The sequence below is a fragment of the Papilio xuthus genome, unplaced genomic scaffold (assembly GCF_000836235.2).
Source record: "Papilio xuthus unplaced genomic scaffold, Pxut_1.1 DF828177.1, whole genome shotgun sequence".
NCBI lineage: Eukaryota > Metazoa > Arthropoda > Insecta > Lepidoptera > Papilionidae > Papilio > Papilio xuthus.
Genome location: NW_013530472.1, coordinates 4,720,808 through 4,743,412, shown reverse-complemented (window position 1 = coordinate 4,743,412; position 22,605 = coordinate 4,720,808). Strand labels below are relative to the sequence as shown.

At 32.9% G+C, this 22,605-nt stretch overlaps 4 protein-coding genes across 8 annotated transcripts; 2 read left to right on the top strand and 2 right to left on the bottom strand.

Annotated features, from left to right (window-relative positions):
- The first annotated feature begins 2,738 nt into the window (after positions 1-2,738).
- Positions 2,739-6,547, top strand: LOC106113764 (ecdysteroid-regulated 16 kDa protein-like). Its single transcript, NM_001312763.1, is given in 4 exon segments — positions 2,739-2,877; positions 4,736-4,849; positions 5,181-5,299; positions 5,969-6,547. Coding segments are annotated over 4 exon segments (438 nt in total). The 5' UTR covers positions 2,739-2,810; the 3' UTR covers positions 6,107-6,547.
- A 77-nt stretch (positions 6,548-6,624) lies between these two features.
- LOC106113762 (protein RRNAD1) lies at positions 6,625-12,413 on the bottom strand. Its single transcript, XM_013306687.1, has 8 exons — positions 12,290-12,413; positions 11,587-11,808; positions 9,810-9,982; positions 9,312-9,500; positions 8,519-8,699; positions 7,981-8,181; positions 7,426-7,535; positions 6,625-7,092 (listed from the first exon to the last, which is right to left on the bottom strand). The coding sequence occupies exons 1-8, from the start codon at positions 12,312-12,314 to the stop codon at positions 6,730-6,732; spliced, it is 1,464 nt and encodes a 487-aa protein (XP_013162141.1). The 5' UTR covers positions 12,315-12,413; the 3' UTR covers positions 6,625-6,729.
- An 884-nt stretch (positions 12,414-13,297) lies between these two features.
- On the top strand, positions 13,298-17,313 carry LOC106113763 (cytochrome b5). 3 transcript variants are annotated; one of them, XM_013306688.1, is made up of 8 exons: positions 13,298-13,564; positions 13,829-13,917; positions 14,332-14,409; positions 15,145-15,213; positions 15,632-15,727; positions 16,219-16,242; positions 16,324-16,350; positions 16,841-17,313. In XM_013306688.1, the coding sequence occupies exons 1-8, from the start codon at positions 13,457-13,459 to the stop codon at positions 16,917-16,919; spliced, it is 570 nt and encodes a 189-aa protein (XP_013162142.1). In that variant the 5' UTR covers positions 13,298-13,456; the 3' UTR covers positions 16,920-17,313. The 3 variants fall into 3 exon arrangements, with proteins under 3 accessions (XP_013162142.1, XP_013162144.1, XP_013162143.1); XM_013306690.1 differs by lacking the exon at positions 15,632-15,727; XM_013306689.1 differs by lacking the exon at positions 16,219-16,242.
- LOC106113761 (Alkaline phosphatase 12) lies at positions 17,266-22,395 on the bottom strand. Of its 3 annotated transcripts, XM_013306686.1 has the most exons (10): positions 22,317-22,395; positions 21,383-21,585; positions 20,782-20,974; positions 20,212-20,375; positions 19,667-19,877; positions 19,221-19,354; positions 18,731-18,929; positions 18,108-18,338; positions 17,648-17,741; positions 17,266-17,345 (listed from the first exon to the last, which is right to left on the bottom strand). In XM_013306686.1, the coding sequence occupies exons 1-10, from the start codon at positions 22,378-22,380 to the stop codon at positions 17,318-17,320; spliced, it is 1,521 nt and encodes a 506-aa protein (XP_013162140.1). In that variant the 5' UTR covers positions 22,381-22,395; the 3' UTR covers positions 17,266-17,317. The 3 variants fall into 3 exon arrangements, with proteins under 3 accessions (XP_013162140.1, XP_013162138.1, XP_013162139.1); XM_013306684.1 differs by lacking the exon at positions 17,266-17,345 and having other exon boundaries at positions 17,578-17,741; positions 19,667-19,873; positions 20,208-20,375; XM_013306685.1 differs by lacking the exon at positions 17,266-17,345 and having other exon boundaries at positions 17,578-17,741.
- Between the last annotated feature and the right edge of the window lie 210 nt (positions 22,396-22,605).

The following is a 22,605-nucleotide window of genomic DNA, read 5'->3' as shown; positions in this document are numbered from 1 at the left end:
TGATTTAATAGTAATTTGGATGTAGAGATATTTGTTAGGAGGTATAATAACTCTAGAAGAGCTGATTGGCTCTTAATGAAAGTAGAAAACTAACTGTGGGATTCTAAGTCTTAAATCTCCGTTTAAAACATATGGTAGTCTCTTTTTTGTCAAAGGGATGGGAAAGGGACAGGGATGACTATACGTTTTTTGCAGAGGTTTTGGTGTCAGAAACCCACTATAAGTTGTTCCACATTATATTATCATCTAAAAAAATAGCAATATAAGAGTTTGTAGGTATCGTTTTAACTTATTCAGTAAGGTTAGTTTTACTAATCATGTTTTTTTCTGACAATCTTGTATCTTGTACCATCCGAGGTCTCGTGTCTACCCACGTTGCGTTGCCGATTCCAAGAACTTGTCATCAAAATATTTAGCTTAGTTAACTTTCATTTCTTTTACAAGATGTAACATTTTATAAGTATTGTTAAGAAGAAAATCCGACACTGTGCCGGTGTACAGGAACAACACTAGCCTTACTAAAATGTCGACGTTTATGTCCCCTCACTAATCATTCTGACACTTGACTTTGTGCGCCATTCGCGCCAAAGGATTCTAATTTATTTAATTAAAAAACTACAGGATAGACAAATCAAATCAAATTTATAATATTAGTAAGATGTGAGAGAATAGAGGATAATTTTTATAGATTACTAGCTGTCGCTCGCGACTCCGTCCGTGCGGGATTAAAAAATAGATGGCCGATTTTCAGACCTACTCAATATGCTCACAAATTTTCATGAGAATCGGTCAAGCCGTTTCGGAGGAGTATAGGAACGAAAATTGTGACACGAGAATTTTATATATAAGATATGAGCCGAAGTAATATGCGGACGAAGTCACGGACAGCATATAGTCTAATATCAATCATCATCATCAGCTCACTATACGTCCCCACCGAGGGGCTCGGAGCCTACCCTAAGTTAGGGGTGATTAGGCCATAGTCAACCACGCTGGCCTAGTGCGGGTTGGTTGACTTCACACATATCTTTTGAATTTCTTCTCAGATATGTGCAGGTTGCATCACGATGTTTTCCTTCACCGTAAGAACGTCGGATAAATGTACATATGTAAATCGGAAATCGAAAAACACATTGGTACATGGCGGGATTCGAACCCAGGACCTGCAGATTGCAAGTCAAGTGCTTGACCACTGAGCCACCGACGTATATCAATCATATTTATTACAAATTATTCATTATTTTATTGCGAACAACAAAGAAAACTTCAAGGTCATCTTGTGACGTCAAACGAAAACGTTATAAGTTTTATTTATGAACTAGTCACCTTTTAAATCAATCAAACCGCAAGTGGTGGTGAGTGAAGAATAATAATCTGTATTATTCATGGTTTTGCTATACATCTTACTAATAAAAATGCGAATGTTTAGATGGATGTTTGTTTGAAACTATTTCCAGAACAGCTGTATGGATCTCATTGTATTTGACATAGACGTAGAACATAGTCTGGAAGAAAATAGTTTACTAGTTTCGAGCCCATCGCACAGTGAGCGACGGGCCGCGTCCGCGAAATAATACCAGTACCACTCATCCTGATGAAGGGCCCCCGATGGGCTCGAAACTAGTCGGTGCCGTCACCGGACGTATATACGTGAGCGTTTAGTCGTGTTTATATATCTGTTTAGTAATGGTTATATTATTTGGTTAGAAAAAGTCTTTCATTAAAATTATTAAGGAATCTTATAGTTTTAGCGTAACTTCTCGTTTGTTTGTAGTTTGGATTGGAATCCGGTGAAACATTCTACGTATGAAATTATTTAATAATAAAATCATAATCATTGTCTACAAACAAAGATAATAAAATCGATTTAGTTACAACGCACGTTTAAAACATGCAATGACTCATAGTTATTATACTGATATTATAAATGCGAATGTTTGGAAGGATGGATTTAAAAAGGTATCTCCAAAACGGTCGCATAGATTTCGTTGTAATTTGACATATATGTAGGACATAGTCTGGAAGAACACATAGACTACAAAGTTTTTTTTTAAATTCTACTCCGACAAAATCGCAGATGACAGCCAGTTTTAAATAAAATGTGATTGATGTATAAATAATCATTGTTTTATTGATTTAACATTCGTAGGCACAAGCGGCGTGCAATTTTCCTGAAACATGCACACAATTTGCACAACGACCTTCCGGTCTCGTTAAAGAATACACTGATTACAGAAGCGACATTATGTATATTCTTAAAGATTCATATATATGTAGTTTTAATAAGATAAATATCTCTGTCTGCGTCTTTTTAATACATTCCTCGGTCCCCTTCTTGACATTCTTTAGGTGTTTTTCAACACTGCGATTATTTTATTTTACTAATTTATTGCGAACTATTTTATATCGAAGTTTGATAGTATCTAAAAAATAACATATCCTTATTACACGCAATTGAACTCAATTCGCAACGCAATGAATGTTACAAATACGTTCTTGTATGTACATACATATAATATATAATTATAAAAAAGTAATACAATATTTATACAAATAGAGCACTTATATGAAAAATACACACACGTAGAGGATTCAAATGTAACAAAGAAATATTGAGTCATTGACCATCTATCAAATTTAATCTTTGACCTGCGCCTGCGCATTATAAAGTATCACATAAAGGTCGTAATACAAACACAAACACATCGTCCATCCGTTGATAGACGGTCAGTTGAAAGCAGACGCGCGAGTCGGTACAACGTTAGCGCGCGAATATTTAAATTTTGTTCTTAATTTCAAAACAAAATAAAATGCTGTTCTACGTCACCGTGGCTGTGCTACTGGCCAGTGTCCAGGCGAAGTTTTACTCGGATTGCGGTACTTATTTTAATTTTTTAATCTATATTATTTTTTATTTGACATTAGATTTGACATAGTATATTTTGTTTTCAATTAATCAAATTTGACCACGATCTCATCCGATGTGTGGTTGCCATAACAAGTTGTTTTTGTATTTATAATCTTTTATTTGTTCTGCCAGTCGTTCTTATCGTATTTGTTTACATTAAACAATTTGTTTTTAACTTTTATATCTGTATTTGTCACCACTTCTTTTAACACAATGCTGTTCTTCCATTTATACACGCTTATTCAATTTTAACTTAATACGTAAAGGGTTTCATAGTTCAATTTGTCATTTAGATTCAAAGAAGTCAAATTAAGTCAAAATGATTTAAGTGTAACATGTGTACAGATTTATCTCTGTACAACTGTGGGCCTATATGTTTGCTACAATCGCCTTTGCCTTTGCATCGACATTGTGAATTATCTAAAAATTATTATGCGATTTTTGATGTACTTTATGCCCGCTACAAAAAGTCAATGACGAAACGATGACATTTGTCAGAAATATTTGTGATAAACCCATTGTACAAATATTATACTTCTTAATAAGTATTATAAATGCGTATGTATAGATGGATTTTGTGTTTGAAGAAATATCCAAAATGGCTGTACGGATCTCACTGAAATTTGGCATAGATATAGAACATAGTCTGGCAGAACACATAGGCTACTAATTAAGTTTTTTTTTAATTTCCGCACGGACAGAGTTGCGGGCGACAGCTATTAATCTATTTTTAGTACTGTTAGTTCATATGCATGCATTATCATCCCTTTCACACTCTTAAAAAAAAGATATGATAATATTTTATGTGCCAGTGTTTTTTTTTACATGAAGTTCATATATATCGCATAGAACCTTGAAGTGCAAATAAATCGGAGACACTTAATCTTTGTGTCACTACACATATAGTGCTCATTTTAATATTTGCATTATACTAAAATTCTACATATAAATTCGTCAAAGAAACATACTATATTTACTGACAAGGATATCTGACCCGTTAGGTATAAGTTAAAGTAAACATTAAAATTAAAATTTACTCCTAAATTATTCAAACTTTCGTGAGACATTATACTAAACTGATATAAAAACGGCTAAACACTCACGTAATAAATAATACCAGTACCACTCATCCTGATGAAGGGCCCCCGATGGGTTCGAAACTAGTCGGTGCGGCCACTGGACGAATAAACGTGAGTGTTAAGCCGTTTTTATATCAGTTTAATTTACTCCGTAAAATACTAAGAGTCGTAAGCGATTATTTAACAGATGCACAATGTATCAAAACATTTCCATTGAGGATGTTACGTGAAAGAAAGCAATTCGTAACATGCACGTATTAAAAGATTACGAAATGTTTAATAATCTAACCTTACCTACGTGAGTAAGATGCAATTCATTTTTTATATGCTAATGCTCACATAAAAAATTGATAATACTATTAAATTTTTTGATAATAACTAAAAAAAAATGATGATGTCGCCCGCGACACCTTTCGCGTTTAAAAAAACTTAATGAGTTGTCTATGTGTTCTTCCAGACTATATTCTACATTTGTATCTAATTTCATCAAACCTTGTAACAAATATCCATCCATCCATACAAATATTCACATTTATAATATTAGTATGATTGAATGTTATGTAATGAGCTGCAAAAAATAAATCAATGTATTTTTCTGAATACCACGGAGTTGTCCAAGCAGGATAGATAGCTTTATTTCGACCAGCGCTTTTTTATTGTTTTTTATTTCGCAAATTGACTGATTTAATATCACGTGGATGAAGTTACAGGCAGTTTACATTTTTTTTTATCTTGTCTATTGTTCCAGGTTCAAATTTGTCCACACTGCAAAAGGTGGAAGTGAGCGGGTGTTCCGACAATGCCAAGGAGTGCATACTCAAGAGAAACACTAATGTTACCATCAGCCTTGAATTTACACCATGTTAGTATCTTATACCTATCTAATTGCCATATCACGGACTTTAAATAACTAATCAATCCCTTAGTGTTGAAATTTCATAATCATCACTTAACGTCTCTTAACTTCGGCAGTAAATTTCCGTTGTTCTTTCGCTCTTCAGTGTTGTCAAGCGTATGAATGAGTCACAGGATAATTTACACTTTCAATTGCTCCCGGTAGGTGGCATTGTTATCAATTTCTTTATGAAAGTCAATATGACTTGCAAGTGGCATTGAAAATGGAATCTGGAACCTTGAGTCAAAGTGAGGTCAAAGTGTGCGTCGAATGATTTTCTTTTTATTTTGTTTCATAGCAAAGGATATTAAGAATTTGGAGACAGAAGTGCATGGTGTGATCATGAACCTACCGGTGCCTTTCCCGTTACCGCAGCCAGACGCCTGCAAGGACACCGGACTCAGATGTCCCTTGAAGGTTTGTTACTAAAAATAATGATAAATTTACTAAACTAGCTTGAAAAATCTTTTGAGTACATCACCATCGAATACCGAGTGGGGTTGTAGGCACGCGCTACTTTATTTCTTATGTTAAAATTTACCAACTTTGACTTGCTGGATATAACAGGAAAGGTCGGAAACTCGATGCAATATTTTATATTTTCCAACTACGCTCAGATATCTTATCATATTCATGGTTGGTTGAGCTGGATGGACGTTTTACGCGCGTATCTGTTTTTATTTATTTATGAGGAGCGTCGGTGGATCAGTCGTCAAGCACTTGACTTGCAATCTGCAGGTCCTGGGTTCGAATCCCGCCATGTACCAATGTGTTTTTCGATTTACATATGTACATTTATCCGTTCTTACGTCGAAGGAAAACATCGTGATGCAACCTGCACATGTCTGAGTAGAAATTCAAAGATATATGTGAAGTCAACCCGCACTTGGCCAGCGTGTTTGACTATGGCCTAATCACCCTTAACTTAGGGTAGGCTCCGAGCCCCTAGGTGGGGACGTATAGTGAGCTGATGATGATGATGATGTGGATTTGTATCAATCAATTCCATTGTGACCTCGCAAAGGACCCAAGCGATCAGATTTTTTGATTACTAAGAAATAGATTTTTTAAATTCTTTTTTTTCAGGCTGGCGACGTGGCAAACTATAAATCAACATTACCAGTTTTGAAGTCATATCCTAAAGTAAAAGTCGACGTGAAGTGGGAACTGAAATTTGACGAAGAAGACGTCGTTTGCATATTAATTCCCGCGAAAATCAATTAAAATATAAAATAAATACACATATGCATAAGGAAGTAATTTGTACGAGAAAATGTTACAGATTTTTCCGCCTAAAATTTTGACAACTTTGTATTGTTACGTTTGATAAAGGTATTTGAATCGTACAGCCATGAGAACAAATATATTTTTGAATTTAAAAATATAAACTCGAATAAACTAAAGAAAAAAAACAATTAAAATGTATTTATTTCATGTAAATTATAATAAATGTCTCATTTTCCATGTTACCCAGTAATTATTAAAATTGTAACATTCGTGTTAATTATAAATTTTGTAGGCACTTCTTGCCTCACAAGATTGTATTATGTTGTTTCTCACCAAAGTTAGTTTAGAAATAATTTTACTGTGTTTTGTGAATTTATAGCGCTTTAATAAAAATAAAAAAACAGTCTTGGTTTATGCAAACTTTTGTACCTAATCGATTTGAATATGGACTATTATTTCTTTTTCCACAGCTGGAAATCTTAAATATCCGTAACTAAATAAGCAACTTACGTCGATCACGATAAAATTGCTTTTTAAAAAGGTATAAAAAAAGGTCTTTTCATTTCATTAATTCCATTTATTATATAAATATGAAAAATCAATAATTTTTTAAACAAATGTTACCTAACCGCAACAATACTGTGACATCTCGGTGACATGACAGGATCAAACAATTTAACAATATAGGATTTCCTATATCCATTTTCAAATAAATATAATAATCTGTCTAACAAAACAACACTCTCTATAACTTGCGCCAAACATAACCTCAATAAATTGAACATGACAATTTGTTTCCATTGATAGTTGAGATCGTTTGATACATCTGTCAAGTAGCTGTCAGGCAACCTGTCAAACAGTCCCAATGACAGAACATTGTCCGCCATCTTGAAGTATTGTGTAAAATTATCACATTTCGAAGCCACTCTTTTTAATTTACCGTCTTTCAAATTTGATTTCGGTAAATGTATCTTTACTATTATCTGAAAAAATAAACAGACCATAAAGATTTTTTGTCGCAAAAAGAAAGCGACCTGATGTTGCGACGCAGATATTAAACAAAAAACGAGATAAACTGGAAGGTAACCGATCAGATCCACTTCCCTTCCCGCTTACCTTACTCGAAAATAGACATTTTACAATTTGACGACTAATCGAGAGTCAACACCAAGGGGATTTATAACAAAATCTGTTGGCATTTTTCGTCGTTTTATTCCCCGGATTAGGTATAAGACGTAGGCTGCTTACTAAATTATTTTTATTAAAAACAGACAACATCGCGGATAAAAGCTAGTACGTGACTTTCCCACATTTACCTGGAACAGAGCCCTATAGAGCAAACTCTTGTTAGGCAGTTGTCTATGATGTAACACACGGTCCAGTGACTGAGCGGCCAGCATTCTTGCATTGCGCCCCAAGTTGTAACCTAACAATGTACATATTTCACATAAGTCCACCTTTTCCCCCCAGATATATAACCCTATGGGGGTAATAAATTTCCAACTATACCCCCTGGGAAAATTCAAACATCCTTTGTATGTACAATCACACCGACAACAATATTAAGATTCTATATGCAAACAGAGCTGTGGGTTTACTTATGTTAGTCATTTAAAAAAATAGTTATATTATGGTTTATAAAATTAGTTTGGAAAAATAATAATTAAAAAAAAACACACTTATTCCTAATAGTATAGACAATGAGCTGGCATTATACAGTGTTAAATTTTTCAAAACAGGAAAAACTGGATATCTATTGCCTAACTCCATATTTCTTCTACTTCTTTATTAAAAAGCTAAATGCTAGGATAAGAAATCTATACAAAATTATATGCTACCAAATTAATTCGAAGTAATTCCCATCAACTTACCCTTTAAATACTCTGACAATGGAAATCCATGTTCCGATGTTTCACAGCCATAGTCTCTCTGGAACACGTCAAAGAGATCTGCATCAACCTTCTCCGTGAGAAGATGGTAGCAGCACGGCACATTAAATAGACCAGTGGTTGAGGTTTGCGAGGAGAATATCCTGAGAGAATCAGGGCCTAGGTTACCACATGTGTGTAGACCTAAAAAAAAATTGTATGATGTTTTGTGAATGTTTGTATGTATGGATGGATATTATAATATATCTCCAGAAGGACTGTATGGATCTCGCTGAAATTTGGCATAGATGTAGAACATAGTCTGGAAGAACATATACGCTACTAATTAAGTTTTTTTTATTCCATGCGGACAGAGTCGCGGGTGACAGCTAGTATTTTGATAAAAATAATGATTTTTTCAATTTGATACTATTTAAAAAGCAAATTGTGTTTTTAATTTCATCATTTTAATAATTTTAAAGATATATTCGAAAAAAAAAAATTACGAAAAAAAAATAGAAAAATTAAAAAAAAAAATTACCTGTTAAAAGAATTTTATAATCTTTTTCATATTCGGGAAAAGAATCTTTCATAATATTGGCAACATTAGTTTTGTTCGTTATAAAAGCGGTCGCAAAACGATGCATATCACATTGTCTATTCTCAGTTAGATTTTCTTCGTTTCCATTGGTTACTTTTTTAGCAATAGCCCTCCATTGCTTCTATAATAATTTACACATACAATAAAAATAAAAAAAAAGGGTCATGACAGACAAGCAGACGGTCAACAAAGTGATCCTATAAGTGTTCCGTTTTTCCTTTCAAGTTACGGAACCCTAAAAAAGATTTTTTTGTCTGCAAACATGTATTCCTTTTTTTTAACAATGGAGAGATGACATAAATTAACATTATGTTGTACGACAATGTGAACGTAGCAACAAAAAAACATGTACCACAATTAACAAACATTTTAAGTAGCAGTGTAAATGGTTAAACTGAACAACCGTACAAGACAAAAAAAAATTATAGGAAAAATAAAAAAAAATACAACAACGCATTAAAACAGTCTGAAAAATTAAAACAAAGAATATACATATATATGATTTACAAAAGAAATTCAAAATAAGAATAAAATTAAAAATAAATCAATATCTAAAAGGCTGAATTATACATATATCTTACTAATATCATAAATACCAATGTTTAGATGGATGGATGGGTCCGGAACAGCTCAACGGATTTTGATGAAATTTAACACATGTAGAACATAGTCTGGAAGAATGGAACGGAGAATCTGGCTATGGGCAACAGCTAGAAATATTTTATATACTTACTTGTATTATCTTGACCCTTTGTGCTGCATTCTTGAGAGCTTTATCATCACAATCAACGGTGAGACTTGGTACATTGTACCCGAGGGTGAGAGCAACCAGTAAATGTCCCCTACCACCTCCAGCCTCCATACAATGTGTGGATGATGTTGCATTGTATAGAGAAGCAACTAAACGAGACATTCTTTGCACCTAAAATAAATAGTTTAGATAATATTATAACATTTTGCTATTTAATTTATGTAGGAAATATTGTAAAATTACTATTTGGCTTTGGTTAAATTTATATATATAAAAATATAGCCTTAGTGTTCTTCCATATTATGTTCTACATCTATGTTAAATTTCAGCGAGATCCGTGTACCCTTTCTGGAGATACCTTCTAACAAACATGATGTTACTCGCTATTAGAAGAGTTTTTTGCAGATGTAAGAATTTTTTAAATACGAAGAACAGAGTCGCGGACGACAGTTAGTAATATAATATTACAAATATATTTACCTCATAGCTTTTTTTACTGGTCATAAACTCTGTTATCTTAATCTCCGGAGGTAAACAAGCTCCCCAACACTTCAAATGCTGTTCCAAATCTTCAACTGATATGCAATAATCATTATTAACTGTCAAATTGTGACTTTGTGCTTTATGTATCCATTTACGAAGTTCACAGTTGTCTGAAATATTAAGTCTTAGTTAGTGAACAGATTTCCACAAACATATTGTTATCCCGCTCACTGTTACTGAAATGAACAAAGTTAACAATATGTTTTTGAACTTGAAATTTACATAATTTCACATTTATATAATGTTAAGACTATCACAAACATTTCTATGTATTTTTATATATGAAATAAATTACAAACATGCAAATAAACACACATGCATACGTTTCTTTTTTACATAAATATCTATTTTGAATTTATGATATATAAAAATTAATAACTTTTTTTTTTCCTATTATATTCAAAGCTATAGTTTATAAGATATAAGTTTTAATATTATTAAGTAATTAAAAATTTTACAACAACGATTTCCTTCACATATACATAATAAACAACACAAAAAACCCTGAGTTTTTTACACCAAAATCTCTATATAAAATATATTACATCCTTGACTCATCTTTGACAATATAGATATGTTTTAAATGGAGATTTTGGGCTCAGAAACCCATGGTTAAACAATGTATTTATATCATGCAGGATAGTTTTTTTAATTTAAACACTGACATTGACAACAATCTAGTACAAAATATAAATAAAAATATATTATTACGATAAAATATTATTATTCAGAAAACCATGACAAATACTGTTTTAAGCGACCATCCACACGGCATAAGAAAAAACATAGTAGCCTATGTGTTCTTACAGACTATGTTCTACATTTATGCCGAATCCGTGCAGCCGTTCTGGTGATACCTTCATATAAACAACCATCTATCCTTCCAAATATTTACATATATAATATTAATAAAATAAACATGCAATAAAAACATCAATAAACACCAATCTATACATAAAATTGTTGTGTTAACATACCAAGCCTTTACCATCCACACTATTTTTAACTGTTCAAACTCGGTCCAATATTTCATTAGTAGATAATACCTTCAAAATCAACACCAACAAAGTCACAAAGTTTCTTTAGTAGTATTATATAAAAAAGATTAACACTTTCAGTGCCAACAAGTTACTTGATGTTTGAAATTGTATCTTTGAATGTTACACATTGGATTAGTTGGTTGTGAATACATAACAAATGGTGTAAGCTTATGTAATATTAATATAATGGCTGTTAGTAGAATTAATCAACTCTTTCCTTTTGATAAATTATATAAGTATAAGTTTTTGCACAGTCAGCTGCATAAATATGTATACACTAGCGGTCGCCCGCAACTCCGTCTGTGCGGTATTAAAAAAAACATAATTAATAGCCTATGTGTTCTTCCAGACTATGTTCTATATTTACACTAAATTTCATCAAGAACCATTCAGCTGTTCTGGAGATACCTTCAAACATCTATCTATACATCCATCCATCTAAACATCTGCATTTATAATACTAGTTAGATCAGATTTTTAATAATTTTCATACCTATGGTTTTCAAATATATGAATATTAATCAAAAGCATGTATTCATGTTCGGAAGCATGGACAGATTTATATTATTATTGAAACCAAGGATGTATACAACTTTCTCAACATTTATTAATGTATTGATATTTATGCAGCTGACTGTATACGTTTTGTCAGAAGCCACTGTTTGAATACTTACCATTGTTTTCCGGTTCTGAAGCATATGTCCAGAATTTTTCAACAGCATAATTTAAATCCCATTTATCTATAGTTTGTATTAAATTTTTTGGTAATAATTTATCCCAGTGATTATCAGTGAAAAACTCCACCATATGACAATTAGCCAAAGGCAATAGTGGGTTTAGATATTTTAAAATTCTGTCCAAATTTTGATGTATTTTTGTTATTGATGTTTCCATAGCTGTGAAATTAAAATTATTAAAACAATGACTTCACATCCATATATAGAGGAGTAAGCAAAGATTATAGATTTTAATTTGGCCAGTTTTATATCTAAGCAATAATTTCAATTAGAATTATTACTAAAATATATATATACTAGGTGTCACCCACAACTCCGATCTTGCAGAATTAATAAAAACTCAATGAATAATGTAACACATACATTCCAAATTGTCTTCTACATGTGTGCCATATTTCATCAAAATCCCTTGAGTCGTTCCTGTGATAACTCTTAAGAAACATCCATCCATCTTAACTTTCACATTTATATTAGTAACATATGTATGTCCTATTAAAAATATGTGTAGCCATCATTATTAGTTGCAAATTTATGATTGAAACAATATTGTTAACGGTAAATGGAAAGGAAGTGGAAAAAAATATATTGTGTTCTTAAAAATTGGCTACATTATAATTAAAAAGAAATAAATTGCATGTACCTTTAAAACGATATATCACCCGCATATGGATTATTAGATGATATTTTAAGCATAGCACACACTTTTTTATATTGAGCTCTTATAGACTCAAGGAGGGCCAAAATATCATGATGCTCCGAGTTATTATGAGGGAATGTATCAATCAGCCCTTTCACTTTTTCCAGTTGTTTTATTGTCTTTTCTGAAGGTGTTTCTGCTTGATTTTCATCAGACTTATTTTGTTCTAAATAGTTTGTTACAGTGCCGTAATAAAATCCTGGAAAACAAACTCATTTTAAGAATATTCAACTCTCTTATACTGAAATTAATTGTTAATTAATCTATCTCACCTAATTCTCTTCCAATTTCAGCTCCTCTGTGGTAGCCTAAGTGATAACCCTCGGAGTTCCCTTCCTCAGAGCCAACCCTGAACCCTTCCTTATAGCTGTCCTGACATAATGTGTTCTCGCTTAGAAATATATCTTCAATGACATCATTAAAATCTGTATCATCAGCCATTTAGCGGAGCACTAGGATTTACTTTTTTTTGTAACAACGTTTTGAAAGAAACTTTTAAAGTATTTATATTATTTACATTTATTATTTAACATATCATAACTATTACTAGATTAATGAGAAGGCACTATTCGCTTATTCTTTTAATTATTTTTCATAAATATTATACACTAACCTTTAAAAATCGCATAACCAGAAAAACACTATTTTGACAATGACAGAGAGAGTTGGTAGAGGGAGCGGGAGCGCTAGTGAGCTGTAATTTGACTTTTGCCTAGTTTACATAATGTCAGTACAGTTGTGCTCGAAATCAGCACTGGCATACGATAATGTACAGCTATCACCAAGCTTACACCGACTGGCATGGCGTTGCGCCGTTGTAAGCCAAAACAATACATGCCAGCGATACTGTCCTACTGTACTGGCACAAAGTAAACTAGGTTACATAGAGTACTTTGTAGGTCTAAACTCTATATTTATTATTGATAATTTAAATTGACAAGAATTGTGACTCTGTCACTGGATTGTCAATCAAAATCATTTTCGCGTTTACGATTTTGCACTTTTGTATATCGAAATTAATAAATGGTTTAATATTTATATTTTCTTAACAAAAATTGCTACTATCATAAAATATTCAGTTTTACTTTTCTTGTTTTGCATTAATCCACAATGGTTAGGGAAATTACCAGTGATGAAGTTAAAAGACATCATGACAGAAGAAGTGCTTGGATCATAATACATAATGATGTTTACGACGTAACAAGTTTCCTGGGTGAGGTAAGTTATCAACTTCCGTTCTGCGTAGTTAATTAAACGGCGCAATTAAACACATTTAATAAAAGAAAAAAATCATTTTATCCAGACGTAAAATAATAATAAATCTTTCAAAATTTTACTGGTTTCAATGAACTTTCAGCATACTACGTTTCTTCTTCAATTTGTGAACACTAAACCTTATTTCATGTTCTCAATCTGCATTGATCGCTTTAGGAATAACTGTGTTAGATAGTAAAATCTAGATTAGATTATGTTTAATTTCAGCATCCTGGCGGTGAAGAATCTTTACTGGAATTTGCAGGAAAAGATGGCACAAAAGGCTTTGAGGATGTTGGACATAGCCAAGATGCGAGGTATAATAATGGTTTATTACAAGATCATAAAAATATCATAGTGGCATAGAATATGTAAACTGTAGAGATATTTCTTTCAATCTTTAAGTATTATAAACTTTTTATTCTATTAAATGGCATATATCAACAGTATGTTGTTATGTTTCTTGAATATAGTACTTGAAAATATATTTGATACTAGTTGTTGCCTGCAAATCAATCTGCACGGAATTAAAAATAATATCATTAGTATGTAGTACCCTATGTGTTCAGACTATGTTCTATATGTATGCCAAATTTAATCAAGATCTGTTCTCTTGTTCTAGAGATACCTTCAAACAATTATCCATCCATCTATCCATCCATCGTATCATTTGCATATTATATTAGTACGAAATAAGATTAATATTGATGTTTGATTAATTTTTTTTTCAGAGAAATGTTAGTAAAGTACAAGATTGGTACTCTACCTGCTTGTGAAATCACCAAAAAAGTCCATTCATGTTCCAATTGGTAAGAATTCTATATATTTATTGCAATAATTCATTTAGGTTATAACCTAAATGTGTACCTATAACCTAAGTGATCAATGGTAAAAAGTTTATTCTAATGTTTTGTGTGTCAATTACATAGACAATTCAACTGTAGTAGGATTACCTTGTGAGTTTATCTCCTTGACTAGGACTTGAAAATTAAACTACAATTATAAAAGATTTAGTTAATTTTGGTATAGTAGTTTTCGGATATTTCTGCGGCTCTTAACATTGATTGAGTTATTGTGTGGATCACAATTTTAAGTGTAGTGGGATACTGGGGAAGTTCATTATGCAGCGCTTTGATGATACCCCGATGATCTATTAACACTAAGATATTTGAAAGGAACTATAAATGATTAAATTATCTCATAATATCTGGGATTTCCGATTTACATATGTACATTTATACGACGTTCTTACGGTGAAGGAAAACATCGTGATGCAACCTGCACATAACTGAGAAGAAATTCAAAGATATGTGTGAAGTCGTGGTTGACCATGGTCTAATCACCCTTAACTTAGGGTAGGCTCCGAGCCCCTCGGTGGGGACGTATAGTGAGCTGATGATGTATATGGGAGTGTTTTTGTATAGGCATTATAAAAAGTTTATAAATCTCAAGGTTCTTCTATTGATGGTTCATTTCTTTTATTATTTATAGGGACTTCTCAATACTTTTTTTTAATATAGTAATATTTTTTTATCTTCTTCAAGCTGTTTAACACCAAAGAGAAGTGTGGATAGTCAGAAATCATGGAGATCATTTGATGGTCCACCTAGAAGGTTTACAGTTTTAATTTTTCGTAGTTTACTTTATTCAATGGTACAAAATTTTAGTTTATATTTCCTTAAATTGAATATATTTATGCATCTTAGTATCAGAAAATGAAAGTTCTATTATCATGAACTAATACCTACCTATAAGGACTAAGTTACTCCTTCAGAGTTTGACCTTGGATTAGATTTTTTATCTGAGATTTAGTTTTTTTTATCTTATACTGATAAAAGCATATAGTATGGTAAGAGATCTGATTGTGAGGGATAATATAGTCATCAGTAAAAGAATTTTACAAATTGGTTGCAGTTTCAAAACCTATTCAACAAAAACAATAAAATCTTTCCTCTTTATAATATTAATATAGTAAAGTTGAATAAATATTTTCTATAGCAATAGTAGTTGAATTAGTATATTTGATAACAGTAGGTTACAGTCACCCAAGACATCGGAACGTAGCATTCCTTGTGGACCTATACAGCCCGATAGAAGGATACAGAAGATTGTTGTTCAACGGGAAAGGTTACAACTCTAATTTTTAATAAATTTTAAAACTCATATAAATAATGGATGAGATTGAAACATGTAAATGCAATTTTTGCCACAATTTATAGGAAACAAGGATACTACTCTTGGAGAGAGTTTACTATGAAAGTGTTATTGTAAAATGATGTGTCGCTTTCATAGGACTTTTGCTTAAATTTATTAATCGTGGGCTTCTGAGACTAAAATCTTCGTTTAAAACATATGGTTATATCAGATTTGTCAAAGATAATGACAGGGATGGTATGTTTTATAACATTTTGTCATCAGAAACCTTCTGTTAATGAATACGGCGATGGTATTTATTTGTGAATCTGCAATTCACATGTATCAGCAATAATAAGGGGGACTACACATGTAAAAAAATTCAAAAGATGTCTGATTAGTGAGACGCGAAAAATCATTTTTTTTTTCAATTTGTGGAATTTCTAACGACATTTCTCTTTATGTACCATTTTTCTTCTTTGTAGGATAAGAATTCATCCATGCGAAAGGTGATTGCATTTTTTAAGAGAAGTTATTTTATTTACTACGTTTTTTTTCTTTTATAATTTTTAATTGTTTTAAATCAACAGACGTCGGCCTCCACCGCCGCCATCGAGGTGTTTATGTTTTTTTTTCTGTAGTTCGATTTATTTTTTATTTTTAAAAATAGTATAGACAGACAGTATTTAAGTTGGACATTTTTAATGCTATTTATTAACTAATTATTTAAAAAAGAAAATATAATTAGTTTACGGTTTTGATATGTTCCATAAGTAATTTCTAAGGTAGTTTAAACAAGTTTGGCTTTTTCTTTAAGTCGACCGTATTTCATTCATGACACCACATAAGATGGCACTAAAATATTATAAGAAAGTAGTTTATTCGTTTTTTATTTTATTATTTTTATTAAATTCTTGGAAATTACATCTTCAAGTCGTTATTTTGTTCTAATGTGGGAAACTTAATCATTTACCATCAAAAAAGTGCTAAAAAATCCATACTATTGTAGTATTTTTTATCATCTTACACAAACAAGATTGTGTTGCGGTTTTTAACAGGTTTGAAAGACACAATCATTTAAATATTTTCCTCACATTTTTTTTTCAGTTCTAAATTGAAATGGGCCGTCATCGCCTTAGCTGGTGCTATTGTCATCGGTTTCGCGTTGAAGAAATACTTGAGCTAATGGAACTACGGATATATTCAAGGGTCCAAACCGGATAAAACCGGTTTCAACCGGTTCTAATTAGTGTCACGTACAAACTTAGTGCGATATTAAGTTTAAAATCGAAGCATTTAATTGGCATGTGATCATTCTCGTCCGCTTTTTTTATTCCATTTATGTACAGTTGGCAGCAAAAATGTGTGTCTGTAACTGTGGCTTTCCTCTGCACTTTTATATTTATAGAGGCGTTTATGTGCTGGAAACTCATAGTAAAGTATTAATTCCTTTTGTTGTTGACTGTACCGATGTAGATGAATTTATTTAAATATTTTATAATTGTTATTCAATTGTTTATAATTATTTATTAAAGTTTATCAGTGTTGTGACAATAAAATCCTGATCCCATACTTGTATATTTCTTAATTTTTTATTTTTGTCCATTTTTTGCTAGAAAAAAAAATTACAGATATCAGTAGAATGGAGTAAGATTTCTTGTTGTATGAAATTAAAGTGGGAAACTAGTAAGCATCGAAGAAAAGAAGATTGAGCGAGCTGAGGGCCGCGTTCGCGAAATAATACCGGTCCCATTCACGAAGGGCTCCCGATGGCCTCGAAACTAGTCGGTGCCGCCACCGGATGAATATACGTGAGTGTTTAGCATCGAAGAAGAACAAAAAAATCCTTAAAATAATTTAATTATCAATAACAAGGCAGTTGTTAGCAAAAGTATATTGACTTTTGTCGTGTACCCATTTGAATATGGTCCTATTTTTGCTGCGTACGCTATCGCCTGGAAGACATAGTGTTGTTCATGCACGCTGTGGAACAGATGAGAGTGGGGTCCTGAGGAAGAAACATTCAGGTAAGAGTATCACCAATAACGCGTTCCGTGATATGACGATCGTTTTTCTAACAGAGTCCGCGGCAGTGAACGTTTTTTACTGATCTGACTTTGAAGATATAATTTAAACTAGTCTTCGCCAGCGACATCGTCGGTGCAAAATTAAAAAAAAGTTGCATCAGCTGCCTTCCCGTCAGAATCGGCACAGCGGTTGAGAAAATCACCCGGAACTAAATGCGACAGCCAGACATTTTATAAATTTGGTTTTACGAGCAACGCAAATACGTCACATGTAGGATACAGACTTTTAATGTCCATGTTACATACGGACAGTCCAATTTTATTAATATATAGATAAATAAACCCACCTTTAGCGTACACCGCGACGTCTCCACCACCGTGGCTGTTTTCATCAAGTGGTATGGCTGCTATCTGTTCATAGTGATAGCTCTCTGTATCCTCCTTACTGGGCTCTCTCCTCTCAGCTCTAGTCTTGTTGCCTATGGTCTTAATGTCATACTGGAAGGAACCCGGCCCTCCAGTACCGTAGGAGAGAGTTGTGTAGTTTTTGTGATCGAAGGGAGATTCTGCAGCGATACCTTGGTATAAAGAAGAAAGGAAAATTAGACTTCGAAAATAAATATATTTTCTCTCAACATTCTGTATTTTATACTCTGTATGTAAAGCATTAACTCGTTTAATACAATTACGCTCCTAATTGATGCCTAATTTTAGTTGTCTTTCCCTTCCCAGTGGAAGTGGATTTGACGTGGGAGACATAAGGGCAAATATTCTCTTTAGCGTCCCCTCCTCCGACGATTAAAGGTAGGCAACGCACCTGCAATTGCAGATATCTGTGGACAGAGGACCGAATCTAGGTGATCGCGTTATCGTTTAATACCTAATAATATTATATTAAAAAGAAAACGATCCTTGGTAACAAACGTCTTAAAAACAGAAGGCCTTATATTTATTTCACAGCAACGCTTACCAAATATACTTGCTCCCCGATCAGGATACCCGTTGATAGAAAGTGTATGCGTGTGATCGCTGGTGACGATGATCAGGGTGTCTTCATCACTGGTCATGTCGACTGCAAGTTGTACCGCTCTCTCCATAGCCACTGTCTCGTCTACAGCCGTCTTAGCTCTTCCTCGATGATGAGCCATGTCTATTTTACCACCTTCTACCTAGGACAAACAGGAGGTGGATGGATTTTGTTTAACGAACAATATGGAGGGTTAAATCTAGTCCAGACTTCACAAGAACAGGGGTTAGGTGACCATGATGCTGCATTTTAACTTCAACTTGTGAACTCTTTGATGTCTCCTATTTATTCAATTTTTAAGCGTTTGGAATATAATTATCATGAGTCATTACTAGTTTAGAGGAATAGCGTTTAATTTTTTTTCCCTTTGAACCAGATGATATTACTGCAATACATGTTCAAATTATAGAATCTAAGAAAGAATACAACCAACCATGAGGAAATATCCTTTAGGATTCTTGCTCAGTACTTGAATAGCTGCTTTCGTCATATCAGATATTGAAGGCTGGCCTTCTGGACTTTTGTTTCTTTCGAATTCATATTGTAGATGTTCGTTTGCGAAAATACCTGACAGAAAAAAAATAACCTCAATTTTAATTTACTATCTATGTAAACAAGATTGTCATTATCTGTGAAAAACTTTCGAATTGAAATTAACCTAAATAAGATATGACCTAAATGTCTATGTTACCAGGTCATAAAATAAAAAAAAGAATTGAAATAAAAAAAAACAAATGTCAAAACTTTATTTGACATCTGTTATGGCGCCCAAAAACTATTCATCCTACGACCAATAATTAATACAATTTTGGTTCCCTGCTGAGTATTTTCGTTATTTGGTTTTGATTAACTTTAAAAAATATCGTAAACTGTCCTCACCGAACAAATAATCAATATCGTTTTCAATGTTTAGAAGCTCTCTGGTGTTTGAAACAATTTGATATTTCAGATTTCTATCTTCTTTGTCTCTTCTATATTCATCGATCAAGTCTCTTCCATCCTGTCTGTAGCAAGACCAGGCGCTGATAGGATCTTCAGGAGTACCAGTGGAATTTGAAACTAGGACCTGTCTGCCTCCACCAAGTACTACCTGGTTGGGAAAAACTTCGTTAAGGGTAGTGTTCCATCGAGAAATTTAGTCGAGAAGTATAGGCAAGTATTTTATAATTGAAATTGTGCCCGTGATACCAAATAACATAGAAAAATCTGGAGACAAATGATTTAAGACTTTTTTTCTTTTTTGAGGTTTTCATACGAGTGTAGTAATAACTTATCTAAATAGTCTATTGTCCTCATTTTAAGATAACACAAGTTTTAAACTACTAGCTACTATTTTATGGATTACGTCTCACTTCCACTGGCATTTCAAAACGCTTCCAGTTTATAATAGTGGAAATAGCTTAAATCCACACTTTAAGACTTACATGCAAGTCTCTCCCGGGCCAGTCTTCGACGAGCTGTCGAGCTATATCCTTGCATTGTTTGGCATTTGCTGGCATGTTGGCCTCACATTCCCAACTCCTTGATGCGCTATGCGCGTACAATGGTGCGGGGGTCGCGTGTGTTACTCGCATTGTCGTCACTAAACCTATACATAAATAAATTATAGCACAAAAAGACTAAGGCTAATTGTGTAGATTTGAAATCGAACTTTTTGGGACTCTTTGATTATTAGTCTTCTATTCTTATTTAGTCTTTTCGGAAAGTTAACGTACAAGATATTAGTATTAAAGTTAACAGTGTTACTGCCACATAGTAATGATAACTCAGACCCTTAGTGAAAATATCTTACTAATATTATAAATGCGAACGTTTAGACGGATGGTTGGATGTTTGCTTGAATGTATCTCCAGAATGGCTGGACGGATCTCGACGAATTTTGGCACACGTATAGAACATAGTCTGGAAGAACACATAAGCTAATTGTTTTTTTCTTAATTCCGCGCGACTGGAATCGCGGGCGACAACTAGTAAGTATTCCAAAGAGTACTCACCACTGCTTTTCCCGGCTTTTAAAGCATATGCTGCTAATGAGTCTAACCACGCTTCCTTATTAAGAGACGCCTCACAGTCATACTGAGGTACGGTAGCATCAACACCCAGAGTGCCGAGATTAGCCTTGATACCAGAGAATAAGGCGGTGGCGGAACACGCTGAGTCCGGTACCATTTTGTTAGCGGAATACGTCTGAATATTACACAAAAGCAAACCATGTATACAATGATGAAAGTAGGACAAGGACATAATATTTTTTAGTCTTTAGTGTAATCATTGCCTTAGTTAATTAATAAGAGAAACCAGCACTTTGCAACTCTCTCGGTGACCACATGGCGACAGTAAGTACTTAAGGTCAAATTAACTATCATTTAGCATCTATAATGATAAACGGTTGAATAGACCTTTACAAAATCCTCTATAAATCATGTTTAAATCAATTAAGTATTTTCGAAAGTAGATTTTAAACAAATAACTTGAACGTACAGTTTGTTCTAGCCAAATCCTTTTAAACGTCAAGACATATAAGAACCTACATATTAAGTATTTATCAATCTCTGTTCTGTTCAATGATAATAAAAGGGATAGCGATTAACTTACCTTTAGTAAACCGACATGAGGAAATTTCTCGAATGCCAACCTATGACTTTCACCACCACGATATATCCTGGCCGCAGTAACCGTATTGGGTCCCATTCCGTCGCCAACGAATAAGATGACATTCTTAGCTGTTCTCAGATTAAATCTAACTTGCAATGCTTCCTCTAATTCCTTTTCCGCTAAAGATTTCCAGTAGTTTTGGTCTGGAGCCAGAGGGAAAGATAAAATTGAATAATAAAACGGCGTATCTCAAATCCATATTTTGAAGATGTTAGTAAAATTTATTGCTTGCTTAGTTACTTAATTAGCATCATATTTTTTAATAATTAACCAACAATTAACTGACTAGATTAAATTAAGTTGAATGTAACGGAAGTTAACAAGATTGTTAACATTTTTCTGAACTCAATTTAAAAGTTAATCAGATTGTTAACTTCGTTAATTATCGAGTTAATGTCTACCCTTGGCGAACGTCAAATAGTAAGTTACTTTGTTACTATCTGAGAAAGATTGATATTATACCAACATTAAAAACACAATTAAAATGTTGTTGGAAATAATTATTCAAAAAAGTATAAATGCAAACCATTGATAAATTACTAATGTTATCTTTATTAAAAAACCTACTGTTTCATGTTATGTTAGTAATTTTATTATTAACTTATATGTATAATCGTTGTTATTCTGTAACAAGATACCTATTTAGTAAAGATAAGCAAACAAATATGGCAATCTTATTAAAATATTTACATTAAAAACATATAATGTTTAATATAACACAATTTCATGTCACCAAATAAGTATTATGCAAAAATATTTAGGTTAACTTTAACAACGGATGTTATTCAACAGATAAAATAAAAAATACATTTTAAAAAGTAATAACATTAAAAACAAACGAATGTTATGAATACAATTTGTATTACCAACGTACCTGTTTGCGATGAGCACGTTGTGATAAAAAATAAAGTCGACAACACCACACACCACGAATGCATATTGATGACTGTCGAGTCGAGGCAACTGCTCGACTGACTATTACTATAAGTGCCTATTTCCACTTAACGGTTTGTCGCATGACTGCGTTTTCCACGGAATCTCGTGTCTTATTTTCACTGGTGCAACCGCGTTAGCTATAAAAAAAACAAATGGTCATAATTGTCTATTTCTACGTTATGGTTTAATTTGCGTCCTATTGTCACTAGGTCATAATACTAATATTA